The sequence below is a fragment of the Chelon labrosus genome (assembly GCF_963514085.1).
Source record: "Chelon labrosus genome assembly, chromosome: 15".
Lineage (NCBI taxonomy): Eukaryota > Metazoa > Chordata > Actinopteri > Mugiliformes > Mugilidae > Chelon > Chelon labrosus.
Window position 1 is genome coordinate 21,746,627 of NC_140348.1, and position 16,540 is coordinate 21,763,166.

At 44.2% G+C, this 16,540-nt stretch overlaps 1 protein-coding gene across 1 annotated transcript in view; it reads left to right on the plus strand.

Moving 5' to 3' along the window:
* The window catches only part of cdh23 (cadherin-related 23), a gene marked incomplete at its 5' end in the record, with an annotated part of 145,779 nt that extends 129,290 nt beyond the window's left edge, over window positions 1–16,489 (plus strand). The window contains 32 exons of the mRNA XM_084561196.1: window positions 429–650; window positions 733–852; window positions 1,216–1,396; window positions 1,485–1,618; window positions 2,020–2,229; window positions 2,595–2,702; window positions 3,508–3,610; window positions 4,163–4,288; window positions 4,376–4,579; window positions 4,662–5,120; window positions 5,218–5,334; window positions 5,410–5,634; window positions 5,763–5,932; window positions 6,185–6,322; window positions 6,705–6,824; window positions 7,445–7,622; window positions 9,074–9,285; window positions 9,918–10,112; window positions 10,199–10,312; window positions 10,414–10,543; window positions 10,797–11,060; window positions 11,578–11,739; window positions 11,980–12,236; window positions 12,316–12,413; window positions 12,541–12,661; window positions 12,745–12,824; window positions 12,957–12,997; window positions 13,126–13,186; window positions 13,500–13,629; window positions 13,783–13,902; window positions 14,205–14,315; window positions 14,772–16,489. Of these exons, the coding sequence (XP_084417322.1) occupies window positions 429–650; window positions 733–852; window positions 1,216–1,396; window positions 1,485–1,618; window positions 2,020–2,229; window positions 2,595–2,702; window positions 3,508–3,610; window positions 4,163–4,288; window positions 4,376–4,579; window positions 4,662–5,120; window positions 5,218–5,334; window positions 5,410–5,634; window positions 5,763–5,932; window positions 6,185–6,322; window positions 6,705–6,824; window positions 7,445–7,622; window positions 9,074–9,285; window positions 9,918–10,112; window positions 10,199–10,312; window positions 10,414–10,543; window positions 10,797–11,060; window positions 11,578–11,739; window positions 11,980–12,236; window positions 12,316–12,413; window positions 12,541–12,661; window positions 12,745–12,824; window positions 12,957–12,997; window positions 13,126–13,186; window positions 13,500–13,629; window positions 13,783–13,902; window positions 14,205–14,315; window positions 14,772–15,113 (5,253 nt within the window). The 3' untranslated portion in view covers window positions 15,114–16,489. The remainder of the gene's footprint in view (window positions 1–428; window positions 651–732; window positions 853–1,215; window positions 1,397–1,484; window positions 1,619–2,019; window positions 2,230–2,594; window positions 2,703–3,507; window positions 3,611–4,162; window positions 4,289–4,375; window positions 4,580–4,661; window positions 5,121–5,217; window positions 5,335–5,409; window positions 5,635–5,762; window positions 5,933–6,184; window positions 6,323–6,704; window positions 6,825–7,444; window positions 7,623–9,073; window positions 9,286–9,917; window positions 10,113–10,198; window positions 10,313–10,413; window positions 10,544–10,796; window positions 11,061–11,577; window positions 11,740–11,979; window positions 12,237–12,315; window positions 12,414–12,540; window positions 12,662–12,744; window positions 12,825–12,956; window positions 12,998–13,125; window positions 13,187–13,499; window positions 13,630–13,782; window positions 13,903–14,204; window positions 14,316–14,771) is intronic.
* Between the last annotated feature and the right edge of the window lie 51 nt (window positions 16,490–16,540).

The following is a 16,540-nucleotide window of genomic DNA, read 5'->3' on the forward strand; positions in this document are numbered from 1 at the left end:
ACTTAGTCAGAATCTTTTAGTGGTCAGTGGTTTCTTTTAACGTGCTGTTTTCCGTCTAATTCCCTTGAATTTCAGGTTCTGCTTTTTCCCCAGAGTGAGTTTCATTTTCCCAGGGATCCGAACTTTCGCCCACTCTCCGGTGTCTCCTCCACGGCTCACTAACTCTTTCCTTTTTTTGTTCTCACAGGATATTTCTTTCAACAAGCTGCGATCCTGCAATCCCGTTCGCCCAGTGAATTCTGAATATCACATGTCAAAAATGATAAATGAGGACAAAAAAAATACTTTACAAATTTAGACTCATTATTTGCAGGCCCAGCTGCGTCCCGTATGCTGGAAGTGAAACCCATATTATCAGTAGCATTAATAACAATCTAACATAAAAGCAGACACAGATGTAAAAGTTTTCCCACGTCTCTTTGTTTCAGACTTCAACCACCATAAATGTTCGCATCGTGGACGAGAATGACAACGCCCCAGAGTTCCCTGAGGAGGAGTACGTCACGGTGCTGAGCGAGGGGCCAGAGACGGTGGGTGCCACCATCGCCACGGTGACGGCCATTGACCCGGATGAGGGTCTAAACGGAACCTTGCGATACGCCATTGCCCGCGGCAACCTGATCCAGACCTTTAACATCAACAGCATCACGGTGAGACATGAGAGCTGCTGTACTATGGAGACAGAAGTAACAGCAACAACATTAACGCTCCATGTGTGATGTGTGTTTTTAGGGAAGAATTACTGCTGTGAAGGAGTTGGACTACGAGATCAGCAACGGACACTATGCACTGGTTGTCACAGCTACAGACCAGTGTCCAAAACCTGCTCTTCGCTTAACATCTAGCACAACGGTAATGCTCATACACATCCTCCAAGCTGATGACAGGAGCTGAGTAACAGGAGTCTGTTAGTATTGGCTCAGAGGAGGGACAAAATGTGGAGACCACACATGTTTCTTTAAAATAAAACTCAGATTTATTGATTAAACAACCCAGAAAGGAGAGAGCTATTGAGACTGCCTGCGTCAGTTTTTATAGGTGGGCAGTCACAGGTGTCAGCAATTATCGAAAACAAGCCCCTCCCCAGGTCCTAGCAGCCACCCTCAACAGCAAGTAGGCCTTGAGGCCCACGGGGTGTCACACTATCCATATCTCAACTAACCAGCTCTCATGTGATTAATGTATTGAAAAAAATCTCTCCCCCTCTCTGTTTAGGTGCTGGTGAACGTCTTAGATGTGAATGACGTGACACCCACTTTCCCCAGAGCCTATGAGGGACCCTTCGAGGTGACTGAGGGCCAGCCAGGACCTCGAGTGTGGACCCTCAGAGCCAGCGATGAAGACTCGGGCCTCAACGGCAAAGTGGAGTACAGCATCACCGGCGGAGATCACCAGAGTTAGTATCAGATGGGCTTTTCTTTGGCAAAACGTTTATTAAATCCTTTCTGTGTATCTCTGAGCTTCTCTCTGTGTCTTTATGTCAGATGAGTTCATGGTTTCTCCGGTGGAAGGGGAGCTTCGGGTGAGGAAGGATGTAGAGCTGGACAGAGAGACGACGGCCTTCTATAATATCACCGTCACAGCCAGAGATCTGGGAACCCCTTCTCGCAACAGCTCGGTAGGCCGTATTACAACAACACTCTCATACGCAAGCAGGGTTTGCTTTCACCATATCCTCTTGAACAATTACGATCGTGTGAGCGTCTGCACACGTCTGTGTGGCTTGCATACACGTTAGCCACAAATAGTTCTCTTAAATTTCCAAATAGATGTTTGGGAAACTGTAGTACTCTACTCAAATTGTTATCTTTCTGTTTAATTAACAGTATATGCCATTTAAATTGCTGCTTATCTTAATGCGTTTATAAAGAGCTGTGTGGCACAAATCCTTCTTCTTATATACATTTAAAGAGACTGCTTAGAAAAAACACTTGTGAACAGGCTTGTACTGGGTTATTTTTATTTTTTTATTTTTTTTATTTTTTTATTTTTTAAAAAGTCGACCTTTGTTCTCCTCAGGTGGTGGTGGGGGTCTACGTTCTAGACATCAATGATAACGACCCAGTCCTCCTCAACCTGCCTTACAACACGAGTGTGAGCGAGGGTGCCCCCATACACACCTCTGTGGCCAGAGTGCGAGCGCGAGATGCAGACAGCGGGCACAACGCTCTGCTCACTTACAACATCACCGCTGGCAACCAAGATGGAGCCTTCTACATCAATGACACAGTGAGAGAAATGGAAAAAAAACAATGCTGAAGTGGTAAAAGTGGCGGTGGTGGTTAAAAAGAGGAACCATGACTGGCATCAGGTTTGGTTCAGAGTAGGTTAGCGCTGTCAGTTTAACCTAACTAGGACAATATGTTCCAGCTACTGTAGCTGCAAAATATTTACACCTGATGATGACAGCCTTATCGACAAAATGGTGAAAATACATGTGCAGTCATGTTATATTATGTACTGGATGTGCTGCAGATGCAATATCTTTAAACACATCCACGTTTACTTCCTGCTCCTCATTGAAAGAAAAGAAAGAAAGTGCTTTATTTGTCATTATACAACCAATCATACAACGAAATTTCATGTTGTGTTAGACAGGTGTGGTGCAGGTGAACAGGCCGCTGGACAGAGAGCGAGTGGCCGAGTACAGGCTCACCATCACCGTCAAAGACAATCCAGAGAACCCCCGCATCGCTCGCAGGGTAATCTCACGCTACTGTACTCGTCTGTTGCAAGTTTTCTCTCTTCATCTGCACGTCTTCTACTATACTGTGCTCTGCTCAGCCTATTACTCATGCAGTGCAATGCAATGCAATGCAAAGATGAAAGAGGATCTTCAGGTGTGCAGGAAGCTGGGCTGGATGTGTGAAGAAGCTTCAACTCCTTGTCCCCGTTTGTGGGATTGACACAAACAGAGAGCGAGAAGGGCCCGACACGCACTGTATTTAGACAGGCGTGGGAAATAGAATTACCTGAGGCATGTTCCTGCTTCAGAAGTTATAATAATGTGTACAGTTTTCTTTTTTTTTTATTGCTGACAAAAGGCAAAAAGACAGAAACTTGAGTGACAGATGTTAGATACACCACTACAGTGAGACAAGAATTTCAATAAATAGATTGGGGCATGAGTGCAAAGGATACTATACGGTTAAATACTAGTAATTTTACTGCTGTAGTACCAGGGTTGTGTGGCCTGCATCTTGTCAGTAATCATTACATGCATATAGTACTTACTTATGATAAGACCACCAGTGGCACACAAGTTGCATTTGTGAGTTTATTTCCTTTTTAAACAAAACAGTAAGGCTCAAGACGTGCCTTTGTGGTGAAGGTGTGAAACACAGCTCTGAACTTGTTGGTTTTTGCACAGCTGCTGCAAAAGTTTAGCCTGACCTCTGAAGCAGTGAAGTGCTCTGTAGTAATTTGCCTCTTCCAGGGCTGATCATCTTCTTCATATAATTATTTCCTCTTCTAATTGCCTCATTGTTCATATTTGCACAACATCAGGATTCAGACCTCCTCGTAATCACCGTTTTGGATGAGAATGACAACAGGCCTGTTTTCACCAGGACCAGCTACAGGGCTGAAATCACTGAAAACTCTGCAGCAGGTAGCATTCAAGTGTGTGTGGGTGTGTGTGTGTGTGTGTGTGTGTGTGTGTGTGTGTGTGTGTGTGTGTGTGTGTGTGTGTGTGTGTGTGTGTGAGAGTGTGTGAGAGTGTGTGTGAGTGTGTGTGTCTATCTCTCTCTATGTTTAAATGCAGCTCAGAGTAGCAATCTGTGTGGCTGCAACACTGTCTCCACCACTTCCTGACTTTGTTTACGTAGAACTCATGTTGATCTCATGTTTTTACACTTAGTAGGTGAGATGCAAGGACAGACAGCTCTATTTCTGTGATTGACCCAAAGGCTATGAAAGTGAATTTGTTCACAGCATGCACTAATATGTAACTAGGGCCTCTCTGCAGCAATTAGAGAATCTTTTGATTTAAAGCGGTAGCAAACCTTGTTTTTACCAACACTATGTGCTACTACACACCTCTATCAACTATCATCATATCAGTTTATTGTGGCTTACCACAGTTATTATTATTGATTTGAATTATAACATCAGTACTGTAAATCTGAACTGTCCGTCGATGTTGTGTGTGCCTGTCCTTTAGGCAGCACTGTAACTGTTTTAAATGGGCCAGTTCTGGCCGAGGACAAGGACATTGGACCTAATGCTGTGGTGAAGTACCGCCTGCTGGGAGCGAGAGTGGACCTCTTTACTGTGGATGCAGATACTGGTAACCTAATATCTCTTCATCAAGTCAACGGAGAAGAAAATGTAAAAACTGCAATGGAAGTGTTAATGTCTTTGCATCTGCCTCCAGGTGTGATATATGTGCGCCAGGGAGCGAGGTTGGATCGTGAGGCATTTCAGGAGCCCCGGGTAGAGCTGTTTCTTGTTGGGGTGGACGTAGGAGGCTTAAACAACAGTGTCCCTCTCACAGTTACAATCCTGGACGAGAATGACAACCCTCCTGTCTTCAGCCCATCCAGTTTCAGCGTTCGACTCCCAGAGAACAGCCCCAATGGTGAGTTTATCGGCTGGTGTAAATAGTTTGCGTGAACGAATGATCCAGGGGAGGAATACGACCTGCACATTGTCTCTTCCAGGTGTGGTCGTGACTCAGCTGTCCGCCACGGATGCCGACTCCGGCTCCAATGGCTGGCTGACGTACCGGTTGGAAAGCGGCGCTCAGGACCGCTTTGTGGTTGAGCCAGTCTCTGGTGCTGTCTTGGTGGGCAACGCCACACTTGACAGAGAAGAGCGAGGGTCCTACCGTCTCGTTGTCATTGCAACTGACCGGGGCACACCCCCCATGTCGGGCACAGCCACCCTGACAGTAATCCTCGATGATGTCAATGACTCGCGGCCTCGTTTCATAGAGCCTGTAACCATGATAAACGTCAACGAGTCTACGCCGCCTGGTGTGGTGGTAGCCACGCTGACCGCTGAGGATCCCGATCTACATCCCAGACTCGAGTATTACATCATCTCAGTGGAGGCGAGGGATGATGGGAACAATCCAGTGGATGGGCTGCAGGAGTCCTTTGGCATTGATTTACACACTGGTACGACTCCTACAACAAATATTCAAATGTTGAATAGCCAATATGGCAAATGAACTGCCTCTTACATTTGGGAAAATAATTTTATGTGTTTTTTCAGGTGCAGTATTTGTTCGCAACCCACTCAACAGAGAGCTGGTAGCTACTTTTGAGATCATTGTTTCTGTCCATGACAATGCCAGCGATGTTATTGACAAGTCAGGAAGTGTTCCCAACGGTAAGTCCGTTTTCTAACTTACTCAGTTTTTAATTTCATTCCCCTTCTCTCTCATCATGATCTTCTCCTCCACAGCGAGGCTAACCATCAACGTGTTGGATGTAAATGACAACGCCCCTCGTTTCCGGCCGTTTGGAGTCACCAACTTCACTGAGAAGATTTTAGAGGGGGCTCAGCCAGGCACAACACTGCTGTCAGTGTCAGCTGTAGACCCAGATAAAGGACCCAACGGCCAGGTCATCTACCAGCTGCTCCATTTGCCTCGAGGGGGATACGTTAGACTGGAGGACCCTTCCACTGGTATGATTACCAATAAGCTGCTGTAGGCTGCTGTCAGTGAGCAAAATACACCTGTGACCTGAACATACATTCCTACCTACAGATTAAACTGAACTGTAACTATCACTTTTGTTTTTACAAATTTCCAGGTAAGATTGTTGCCAACCAGACGGTGGATTTTGAGCAGGTACAATGGCTGAATTTCACGATTCGCGCTCAGGATCACGGTAGTCCTCCCAGGATAGCTGAGCTGCCAGTTTATCTGCGTATAGTGGATGTCAACGACAACAACCCAGTCTTTCTACAACCAGCATATCAGGTACTCAGCAGGATATTAATAATCATACCACAACAGCTACATAAGGCAGGAACTTACAAGCTGAATTAAACATACAGCAACAGGAAATAACAATTTTCTTCAGTGAGCGAGGCTAAAGCTATAAATATTTATTATCAGAGCAGACACAAAATTTAGGCGTCATAAAATGAATTGGCCTCTTCTGTATTAGACAAAAACTTTAGTGTTTTTGAGCTAACTTTGTGTTTTTCTTGTTTTTTTCTGTGCCTGTAGGAACCGGTGTTTGAGAATGTGGACTTGGGCACCACCATAGCACGTGTCAGTGCTACAGACGCTGATTCTGGCCTATTTGCAGCTATTGAGTACAGCCTTGTCGACGGGGAGGGCAAGTTTGGCATAAAGCCATCCACTGTAAGTTGGCCACTACATCTGCACAAAAAAATACTAATTGTTACTTCTTTTACTTTGCCATTAATTGTGAAACTACAGTCACAATAGTCTGAAAGCCTCATAATTTGTCTCATGTGAGGCATATTATAGTAAATTTGCAATTCAATTGAACATGTCTGGGTAGGAAGGAGTCTGCTGTGTTTTCTCTCCTAGCAGTCCTGAACGTCATCCTGCCTGGAAGTTCAAGTTTAAACAAGCATCATAGTGTCCTAAGGACAATCTACACATTTGACCTCCATGGTCCATTTAATAAACACAGTCTCAAATAAATGTGTTGATACAGCCTCCGCTCCCAGTCAGTACTTGTACTTCCTTCCTAATCATTCATTCTTCTCTGTGCCAGGGAGAGATCTACATCCTCTCCCCTCTGGACAGAGAGACAAAGGACCACTACACTCTAACTGCTGTCGCCCGTGACAACCCTGGAGGCAGCTCCAACAACAGACGAGAGAACTCTGTCCAGGTAGAGATCATGGACTTGTAATGGCACATGGACCTTCTTTGAATGATTGCCTGGAACGATATGAGTGACTTACTCAACAAATGATGCAAATAAGAAACCCAAACATGACAGAACAGGCCATTTTACGTGTCTTTGGGTCTGCTTGAAGTTTCCCCACCCACAACAGTTTTGTGTTGAAATTTCATTATGACCCGGTTAAGATTTGCCAGACCACCAGCAGCATAGTCACACACGTCATCTGAGAACTGTTGAACTGATTTAGTTTACAACAAAATGGCCTTTGATTGATTGTAGCACTGTCCGGTTATGGGTGTCTCTGTATTAGTTGACCTACGTCTCATAATGAAATACAAATGACAAGCGGCAGGCTAGGTCTGTGATGCAAAGTTTCATATTGTGTCAGGTGTAAGTTGAATGTCATAGTTGAGTCAAAAATAATATATACTTGGCCAGTCAACTACAGATAATCTTGTATTATTGACCCTTTGGACACGTCAATAGATGAGAGATTATTTGATCATCATAACCAAGATGATTACTGGCCGTGCTAATGTGTCACTTCTCTTCTACCGTGTGTCCCGATTATGACCTTTTCCTGGTATGAATCCGTGTCACATCAGGTCCTGGTGACAGTTCTCGACATCAACGATTATCGGCCACGCTTTACACAGCGAGTGTACAACACCAGCGTATTTGAGAATGAGCCCAGTGGCACGTCTGTGATAACAGTGAAGGCTACTGATCTGGATGAAGGAGAGAACGGTGCGGTGCTCTATAGCATGCTGGGACCCCGTTCAGGTACGAAAAATGTTAATGAAAGTTTGAGTAGGGTCACCTTAGTGAATACACTGAATGTAATGCAGTCACTTAATTCCATTATCATCTGATTTTTCTAAATGTTACACAATAAATATTCACCTTGTAATTCTTACACTAGATACACTGCCTGGCCAAAAAAAAAGTCACCACCAAAAATAAAAAAAGGTCACACACTCTAATATTTCATTGGACCGCTTTTAGCTTTGATTACTGTTTTCGATAAGCTTCTGCAATGTCACCAGGTTTATTTCCATCCAGTGTTGCATTCATTTTTCACCAAGATCTTGTATTGATGATGGGAGAGTCTGACCACTGCACAAAGCCTTCTCCAGCACATCCCAAAGATTCTCAATGGGGTTAAGGTCTGGACTCTGTGGTGGTCAAGCCATGTGTGAAAATGATGTCTCATGCTCCCTGAACCACTCTTTCACAATTTGAGCCCCATGAATCCTGGCATTGTCATCTTGGAATACTCCCGTGAACGTCAGGGAAGAAAAAATCGATGGAATAACCTGGTCATTCAGTATATTCAGGTAGTCAGCTGACCTCGTTCTTTGGACACATAATGTTGCTGAACCTAGACCTGAGCAACTGCAGCAACCCCAGATCATAGCACTGTCCCCACAGGCGTGTACGGTGGATACTAGGCATGACGGGTGCATCTGCCTCTCTTCTTACCCTGATGCCCCCATCACTCTGGAACAGGGTAAATCTGGACTCATCAGACCACATGACCTTCTTCCATTCCTCCAGAGTCCAATCTTTATGCTCCCGAGCAAGTTGAAGCCTTTTTCTTTCCAGTTAGCCTCACTGATTAGTGGTTTTCTTAAGGCTACACAGCTGTTCAGTCCCAATCCCTCGAGTTCCCTTCTCATTGTACGTGTGGAAATGTTCTTACTTTCACTATTAACCATCGTGATCGGCGATCACGTTTAAGTCACGATCAGTCAGGAGTGTTTTACAACCACATTTCTTCCTCAAAGACGATGGTTCCCCACTATCCTTCCAGTTTTTAATAATGCATTGGACAGTTCTTAAACCAGTTTTAGTAGCTGCTGCAATCTCCTTCTCAAACAGACTAACATCTTTTCAACAACTACGGGATGTGTCTTTCGACATGGTTGTTTAAGAAATGAGAAGCTACTCATTGCATCATTTGGGGTTGAATAACTTGTTGCCAGTCAAAAGACAATCAGTAATTATCATGCAATAATTATCCAATAGGAGGCTCGTACCTATTTGCTTAGCTAAATCCAGGTGGGGATTTTATTTTTTTATTTTTTATTTTTTTGGCCAGACAGTGTATTTAGCTGATGGAGAGAATGGTGCCCCACATTTGAAAGGGCCTGTATGGAGCCAGTTATGGTTCACATTTAACTATATATATCTGTAATTAATCCCTGACTGTTCTCTTCTCTTTTGGTTTTTAGATGCGTTCTCCCTGGATCCAAACACAGGACTGGTGCGTTCTCGACGTCTGCTTCAGTCTACAGAACGTTTCAATCTCACTGTGGTGGCTACAGACCAGGGGCGTCCGCCTCTGTGGGGCACCGCTGACCTGATCATCACGGTCATAGATGTTAATGACAACAGACCTGTGTTTGTCAGGCCTGCCAATGGAACCATCATCCATATCTCTGAGGTATCTGCATTCACCTCCTGGCATCATGTATGTGATGACAAAGGTTTTGCTTGTCTTTGTGTCCCAGTCTTGTTTCACTCTTGTGAATATCAGGAACACCTTGAAATAATTTCATCAGATTTACCAAAAACCTTCATTTGGACTAGCTATAACCTCACAAACCCCTTTTTTTTGACGATAGCTCAAAAGTTCATATGCTATGACAAAATCTCACAAGGTAAAATGCTGACATGATGATTTTTATAAGGTTTATTTATGATTTAGTAAACTACAACTTGAGTAGTTTGCGGAAGCATCCAACTGTGAAGCTTCTATGCGAATTATTAAGATGTACTCTGATGGTCTTGCAGTCTCTCATATTCTCAGTTTGCATAGTAGCTTCCTCACTGTGCAGGAATAATAAATCTGAACGTCTATGATGCTCTGACTGCCTGAAAGTAACAAATGCAGTAATGTCCTTACAGACACTGACAATCAAATGTGGACCATTCATATCTGTCAGATAATAAATTTGTCGTGGTTTGTGGTAATTATGGTTAGGACTCTTTGTACCGACACCAAGCCCTACTACAACAGAGGAAACCACAGGCTTTACTGTTTGACTCAGTTTTCTCTCTTTTCTCTTCCTGTAGGAGCAGCCCCCAGGCCTTCTGGTGTTTGAGGTGCACGCGACGGACTCTGACGAGGGGGTGAATGGAGAGGTGCGCTACGCCTTCTTGCAAACAGGAGCAGGTAACAGAGACTGGGAGAACTTCCACATCGATGCCACGTCTGGAGTCATCACTACTACTGTGAAACTGGACCGAGAGAAACAGGCCCTCCTTAGCGTGAGTCATCTGAGTGTGTTCGCAGTTTACGTAGCTTATGAGGTCACGTTCTCTCCTTCTAACTGTGTACTAAACGACTCTCTCAGCTTATAATCGTGGCCCGTGACATGGGTCAGCCTGTGCCTTATGAGACCACACAGCCTCTGCAGGTGGCGCTGTTGGACATTGATGACAATGAACCTGTCTTCCTCAAACCACCAGTGAGTATAAGGCTCAGGGAGTGGCCATATTTGGTTATTCATACATAAGAGCTGCTGGTGAGCTGTGATGCTGTCTCCTGATCTGTGTTTGTGTACCTCAGCGTGGCGGACTGCCTTACCAGAAGCTGACAGTGCCTGAGCACTCCCCTCCAGGTACCGTGGTGGGGAACATAACCAGAGCTGTGGATGCAGATGAGGGCTCCAATGCGGTCGTGTATTATTTTATTGCAGGTGATACAGCATCCTTTACCAGTGTAAAATCTGAAAATATAATAGAACGAAAAGATGATAAAGAGTTTCTCTTAATTTATTGTGTACCCATTGTCTGGTCACATAAAAGCCTCCGTACTTCAAAAGCTGAAGAATAATGAAGACATTTGTATACCTCCATCCGTCTTTCTTTTCTCTTTAAAGCTGATTCTTTGTATTGTGCATTGACTGTTGTATGTGATTGAATGCAGAACCCTCCCATGTCTTCCTGCAGGGGGAAACAGTGATGGAAACTTTGGCTTGACTATAGATGGAGAGCTGAAGTTGCTCAAGGATCTGGACCGGGAGGAGATCCCGGTCTACTCCATCATCATCAAGGCTTCCAGCAACAGGAGTTGGACTCCTCCAAGGGGTCAGAGGTCACTACGGGCCAAGGCCCTGGACCCTAGTCGTGACCCCAGCCTGCTGGAAGTCCGCATCGAACTGGAAGACATCAATGACCAGAAACCACGCTTCCTTAAGGCAGAGTATACTGCAGGTAATGTGCATGGTTTGGCGTGTTCTGTTTATGTATGGTTGTCTCAATGTTTTTTTTATGGCGGCCCGCCATGCAATATTTTTGCATGTTTCAAACAACGTTCTGCTTGCATTGTTTTTCCTGTTGCTCCCGAAAGCCACCACCTCCTCCCAGACCTTCCACACACACCGGTCGCTCACCTGCTCTGTATTGAATTTAACCTGACAGTTAAAAAGCTATTTGTGGCATTTGGCGGCAAAATTTATGTTGCTGCCACTTTTTAATACCTGATGTTTGTGCTCTTGATTTTTTACACCATGGAGATTTAAAATTATTTAAAGAAAGTTGGTCAAAACCTAGAGGAAATGACTCCAGACGGAACATGAACTAACTTTATAAGCTAGCTAGCAAAATTAGATTGAAAGTCAACTGTTGACTATAAATAATGTTTATTCGCTGATACTTTATTTAATCTTACATACATTTGCATGTCAATTTAAAACCAACACAATCTTCTCTCTTTGCCTCTTTGTTTCAGGAGTTGCTGCAAATGCCAAAGTGGGCTCAGACCTCATCAAGGTGGTGGCCATAGATAATGACATTGGCAACAACAGCTTGGTCCAGTATCACATTTTTACAATCCGCTACTTCCAGTCACAGAGTAATGGCAGTGAGGACGTTGGGAGTATCTTCACCATCGGTGAGTTTCCCTCAGTACAGTATTCAGTAGAAAACTAAGAAAATATTAGTCATTGGTTTATGGATTACTGACTGCTGACTGAGAGAAGATTTTATGGAGCTAGCACCTGGAGGCCATCAGTGGTACTGCATTTTAAGCGACTTAAAGCTGTACTGGCTTCACTGTTCTGAAGAATTTGAAGAGTTTCTTTAGTGGTTAAATCAAAATGAATTTCATATACAGTCATTGTTCTTTCCACAGGTTTGACTGATGGAATCATCCGCACCTATGACCTCTTCACTGCCTACAATCCAGGCTACTTCCAGCTGGAGATTTTGGCCTGCGATCTTGCTGGACACTGCACAACCACTAACGTGAATATCTACATTCTCCGGGACGACCAGAGGGTCAAGATAGTGTTTAATGAGATACCCGATTTGGTTCGAGAAAACCAGGAGGACTTCATCAACCTGCTGTCCAACATCACTGGTGCTATTGTCAACTTAGATGACATACAGGTTGGGCTTTTTCATTGTAGTGTTTGAATTCAGCTTTTGTGTAAGTGTCTGACATCTTTGTTTCACTCTTATTATTCAGTTCCATGTGGACAAGAAGGGCAGAGTAAACTATGCTCAGACTGACATGCTCATCCACGTTGTCAACAATCAGACCAACACCATCCTCGACGTTGAAAGGTCTTTTATACCTTCATTCATTTAATTGTACTTTAAGTCTACCATACACAATGATGAAATCTCAAGCACTGCAGGGCATGGACTGCTCCGTGGTGAGTTCCTGTGTCCCGGTGTTTTATGTTTGCAGGGTTATCCAGATGATTGATGAGAACAAGGAGCAGCTGAGAAACCTGTTCAGGAAATACAACGTGGTAGACGTTCAGCCCGCCATTGGTGACAAACTGCCTGACGACATCTCCACACTGCAGGTTGGCGTAGCTGGAGTACACAGAGTGGTTTTGGATGTTATTTAGTTTCGATGCTTTAAGTTTTCTTGCTTTCTGTTTCGCAGCTGGTCATCATTATCTTGGCTGTGCTGCTGTGCTTGGCTGGAATTTTGTTCGTCACGATGAACTGGCATTATCGCAAAGTGTAAGAAGATGTAGATGTAGATTTAATTTTGAAGATGGATCTGTTTAACGTCTGCTCAGCCATGCACCATGTTTTTTTATCAGTGAATCAACACCTTTATCTGCTCATGACGTGTGTTTTTATCTGCTGCAGACACCAGCGGAAACTAAAAGCAATTGTTGCAGGTTCAACAGGTAGGCAGCTTCACAGCGGGACAGTCCCATCAACTAGTTCTCCAGGATGTGGCTTTGAACAGATGAAAATATGACCTTAAATATGAATCTATTTTTCTTGTGCAATAATTTTTCCTCTACCTATGCAGGTAACCAGGGTCTAATGGATATCCTGGACATGCCTAATACTAACAAGTACTCTTTTGAGGGGTGAGATATCAGCTTCCCTTTCACACTTCAGTGGCACACATTTTTAAGATTAAACAATACATTCTAATCAAATCTAACACTTATTTATTTTTATTTTTTTATTTTAGTTTTATGAAGGTCAAGGTCATGCTTTGCTTCAGCTTCAAGAAATAATAAATAGACAAAAGTTGAATATATGCTAAATAATGAGTTTGACATTTTGGTAAATACACTTTTTTTTAGTTATTTTGTCATTACTGTGCCAGTTGCCAGGCAACCAACAGAGACTCATCATTCTCCCTGTGGTCAGTGATGCATGTGTTTGGCTCTCTAGGGCTAATCCAGTGTGGCTGGACCCATTCTGCCGTAACCTGGAGCTGGTCGCTCAGGCTGACCACGAGGACGACCTGCCCGAGAACCTGAGTGAGATAACGGACCTGTGGAACAGCCCTGCACGCACTCACGTCAGTACCAACATAAACTAGGCTCATTTACTGTATATTTTATTGCTCTGAGGTAAAAATTGTATATTTCCCCATAGCTTTATTCAGTGAGTCAGTCACATTACATATGAGCAACCTCTCACTCTTTTTTATCTCTCTATGTTGTCCTCATAGGGCACATTTGGTCGAGAGCCTCAAGCAAAGCCTGATGATGATCGTTACCTGAGAGCAGCCATTCAAGAGTACGACAACATTGCTAAACTGGGCCAGATTATGAGAGAGGGCCCTATCAAGGTGAGACTTCTGCACGGCCTTATAAGGACAAACATGTCCAAGCCATGTTTCTGGTGGTCATGTACTCTCTCCTTCCATCCTAATCAAAACAACAAAGTCAGGGGGCGCAACTTAAGACCCCCTCCGCTCCGTCCTTAAAAGAGAACAAAGAGGGAGAGCCAAAAGTCATGAGGAGTCTGAAATGCTGTGACCTAGCTAGACGTTCCTGCTGTGGATTGTCATTCATGAGTACTGTGACAGTGGGCTTCTGTAAGGTTGATTGTGTTGTAGACTCTGTTTGATCAAAACTGCCATCCTGTCAGGGTTCCCTGCTCAAGGTGGTCCTGGACGACTACCTGAGGCTAAAAACGCTCTTTGCAGCACGACTCGTCAACGTGTCCACCAGCCAGGGAGATCAATCATCAGTCACTGAGGTGGGCTCAGAGTAACAGATGGTCTCTGTATCTGCTGCTGCTGCTACTGTTCCTGTCTGCCACCTCTGGAGAATCGTCCTGCATTCCTTTGATTTCCCTTTCTGACATCCTGTCTGCTGCTCTGACATGGCGCCTTCTCACTACTTCTGCTGTCTCAGCTATTTGGAACCAGACTTTGGGTCAAATAGACTTTGTACTTGCTTTTTATGTGTTCGCTTAAGATGAGGATGGAGATTTAAGTTGACACTAAGAATTGTTTGCCTCAGTTTAAACCATGTCTCACTTCTTTTCCAAGTTGTTTTCTTGCAGTGATCTCCTGATTTCTCTCCTTAATCTTTTCCTTTCACTGGTCTACCCTTTTCCAGCTCTTGGTCAAAGTTATTTATTACAAATCTGCTCTAATATTGTCAACCTTGTAGATCAGGAGCTTTATTCATTCACCCTCTCCTCCCACAGCTCATCCAGAGTGACATGGATGACGACGAGGACGAGCATCTTGGCATGGGAGGAGGTCGCGGCCCTCTGCGCTTCAAGCACAAGCTTCCTGTGGAGTTGAAGGGGCCTGAAGGTGTGCACGTGGTCCACGGCAGCACGGGCACCCTCCTGACCTCTGACCTCAACAGCCTGCCGGAGGACGACCAGCGGGCCCTGGCACGTTCTCTGGAGGCACTGAACGCTGACGGGGGGCTGTATTCTGAACGCAATGCCCGCACAGAGTCGGCAAAGTCCACCCCGATGCACCGCCACAAGGACGGGGACACCCTGTCAGAGAGTCCCCTGGAGATCACAGAGTTATGACTAGCCGAGGCCTCGCTGGTCTGAGCGCAACCATGACTCGTGTGTGTCCTTGTGCCTCCACATCGCCAGCCTGACAAGGTTGGGAAGGACTGGAGGAGGAGTGTGTGTAGTCTAGGGATCCTCATTTGCCAACCTCAGTGCATCAGTGCTAGCAGACCCACTCACCACTGGGTTGGTTTGGGTGGATCTTCAGCTGAAGATGGTCCCATGTTAGGTGCTTCAGAAGAGTAGTCCCGAGCAGGGCACTTGTCTTCAGGAAGACAAAAAAACAACTGGTGTCATTGACTTTCATCCAAAGAGCTGAGTGAAAGTGAAGAGGGACTAAGCCTCCCTGTGGGAGAAGCTTGTTGAACCGTGGCCTCAAAATCGTCAAAAGGTGCCTCATTCTCACTAATCCTTTTGAAGTCATGCCTGGACTGCAGACACTCACGCAAACACAAATACACACACTAAAAAAAAAACGAAGATGCACACACTCAGACCAGCAGATGGCCATCAGTGGGACACTTGAGGAAACTCTTTATGTTCTTTCTTTTCGCAAGATGATGCAATCAGTGTTGGGAGGGGAAGGCTTTTCTTTTAGAGATAAAAGATTCATTTTGTTGTTGGAAATTATTGAGGAACGTTTAATGCAGACAAGTAATGCTTATATGGTGGAGCTTCCACCGTACAGGAGGAAGAGCCGTCTTGCCATTATAGTAGTTTGATGAAGGGGCAGTATTTGGCAAACGAACAGAACTCTACACTGTGGAGGGGGGCAGTGGACATTCAGACCATAGGAGTCTAGGTCTCCATGTTTAGTGTGACAGTGTCAGTCATGTGAAAGGGGATTGAACATTGTCTGAAACCGCACAAAAAGAGAAAAAAAAAGAGTTTTACGAGAAATTTGATATTAAAGGCATTAAAGGAAACTTATAGATGGAAAAAAATATGAATTATCAGATTTTTTTTATAGAAATAAAGATGGCATTGTGCCCACAGAGACTTTACACTGCCACCTGAGGGAGTATAAGTCATGCTCAAAATGAGCAACGTTTGCTTTATTTTTTTATTTTCTAGAAAAATGTGATGGAATTAAAAAGATATTTTTGAAGAAAAATGCTGGCTTACCAAAATAGGTAGGGAGTAATTTTGGATGTCTGAGTACGTGTATATTGTGCTATGGTGACACGCTGTATGTTGTTCTGTTTTTCTTGATATGACGAGTGGTGTGTTCTGGAAAAAAAAAGGTGTTTTTTTTTATATTCCCATTTTGTAACGTTTTATTTCTCCGTCATTACTGTCACCAGCTTTGAGATATGTGTTGGGAAATGTTGTGGGATGACACGTGATAATAAAAAATATGCAACAGCCTTTGACCTCAGTTACAAACCAGGAACTAGGAATTAAAGACTAATAAGTATATTATATTCATGCACTTGCAGCTT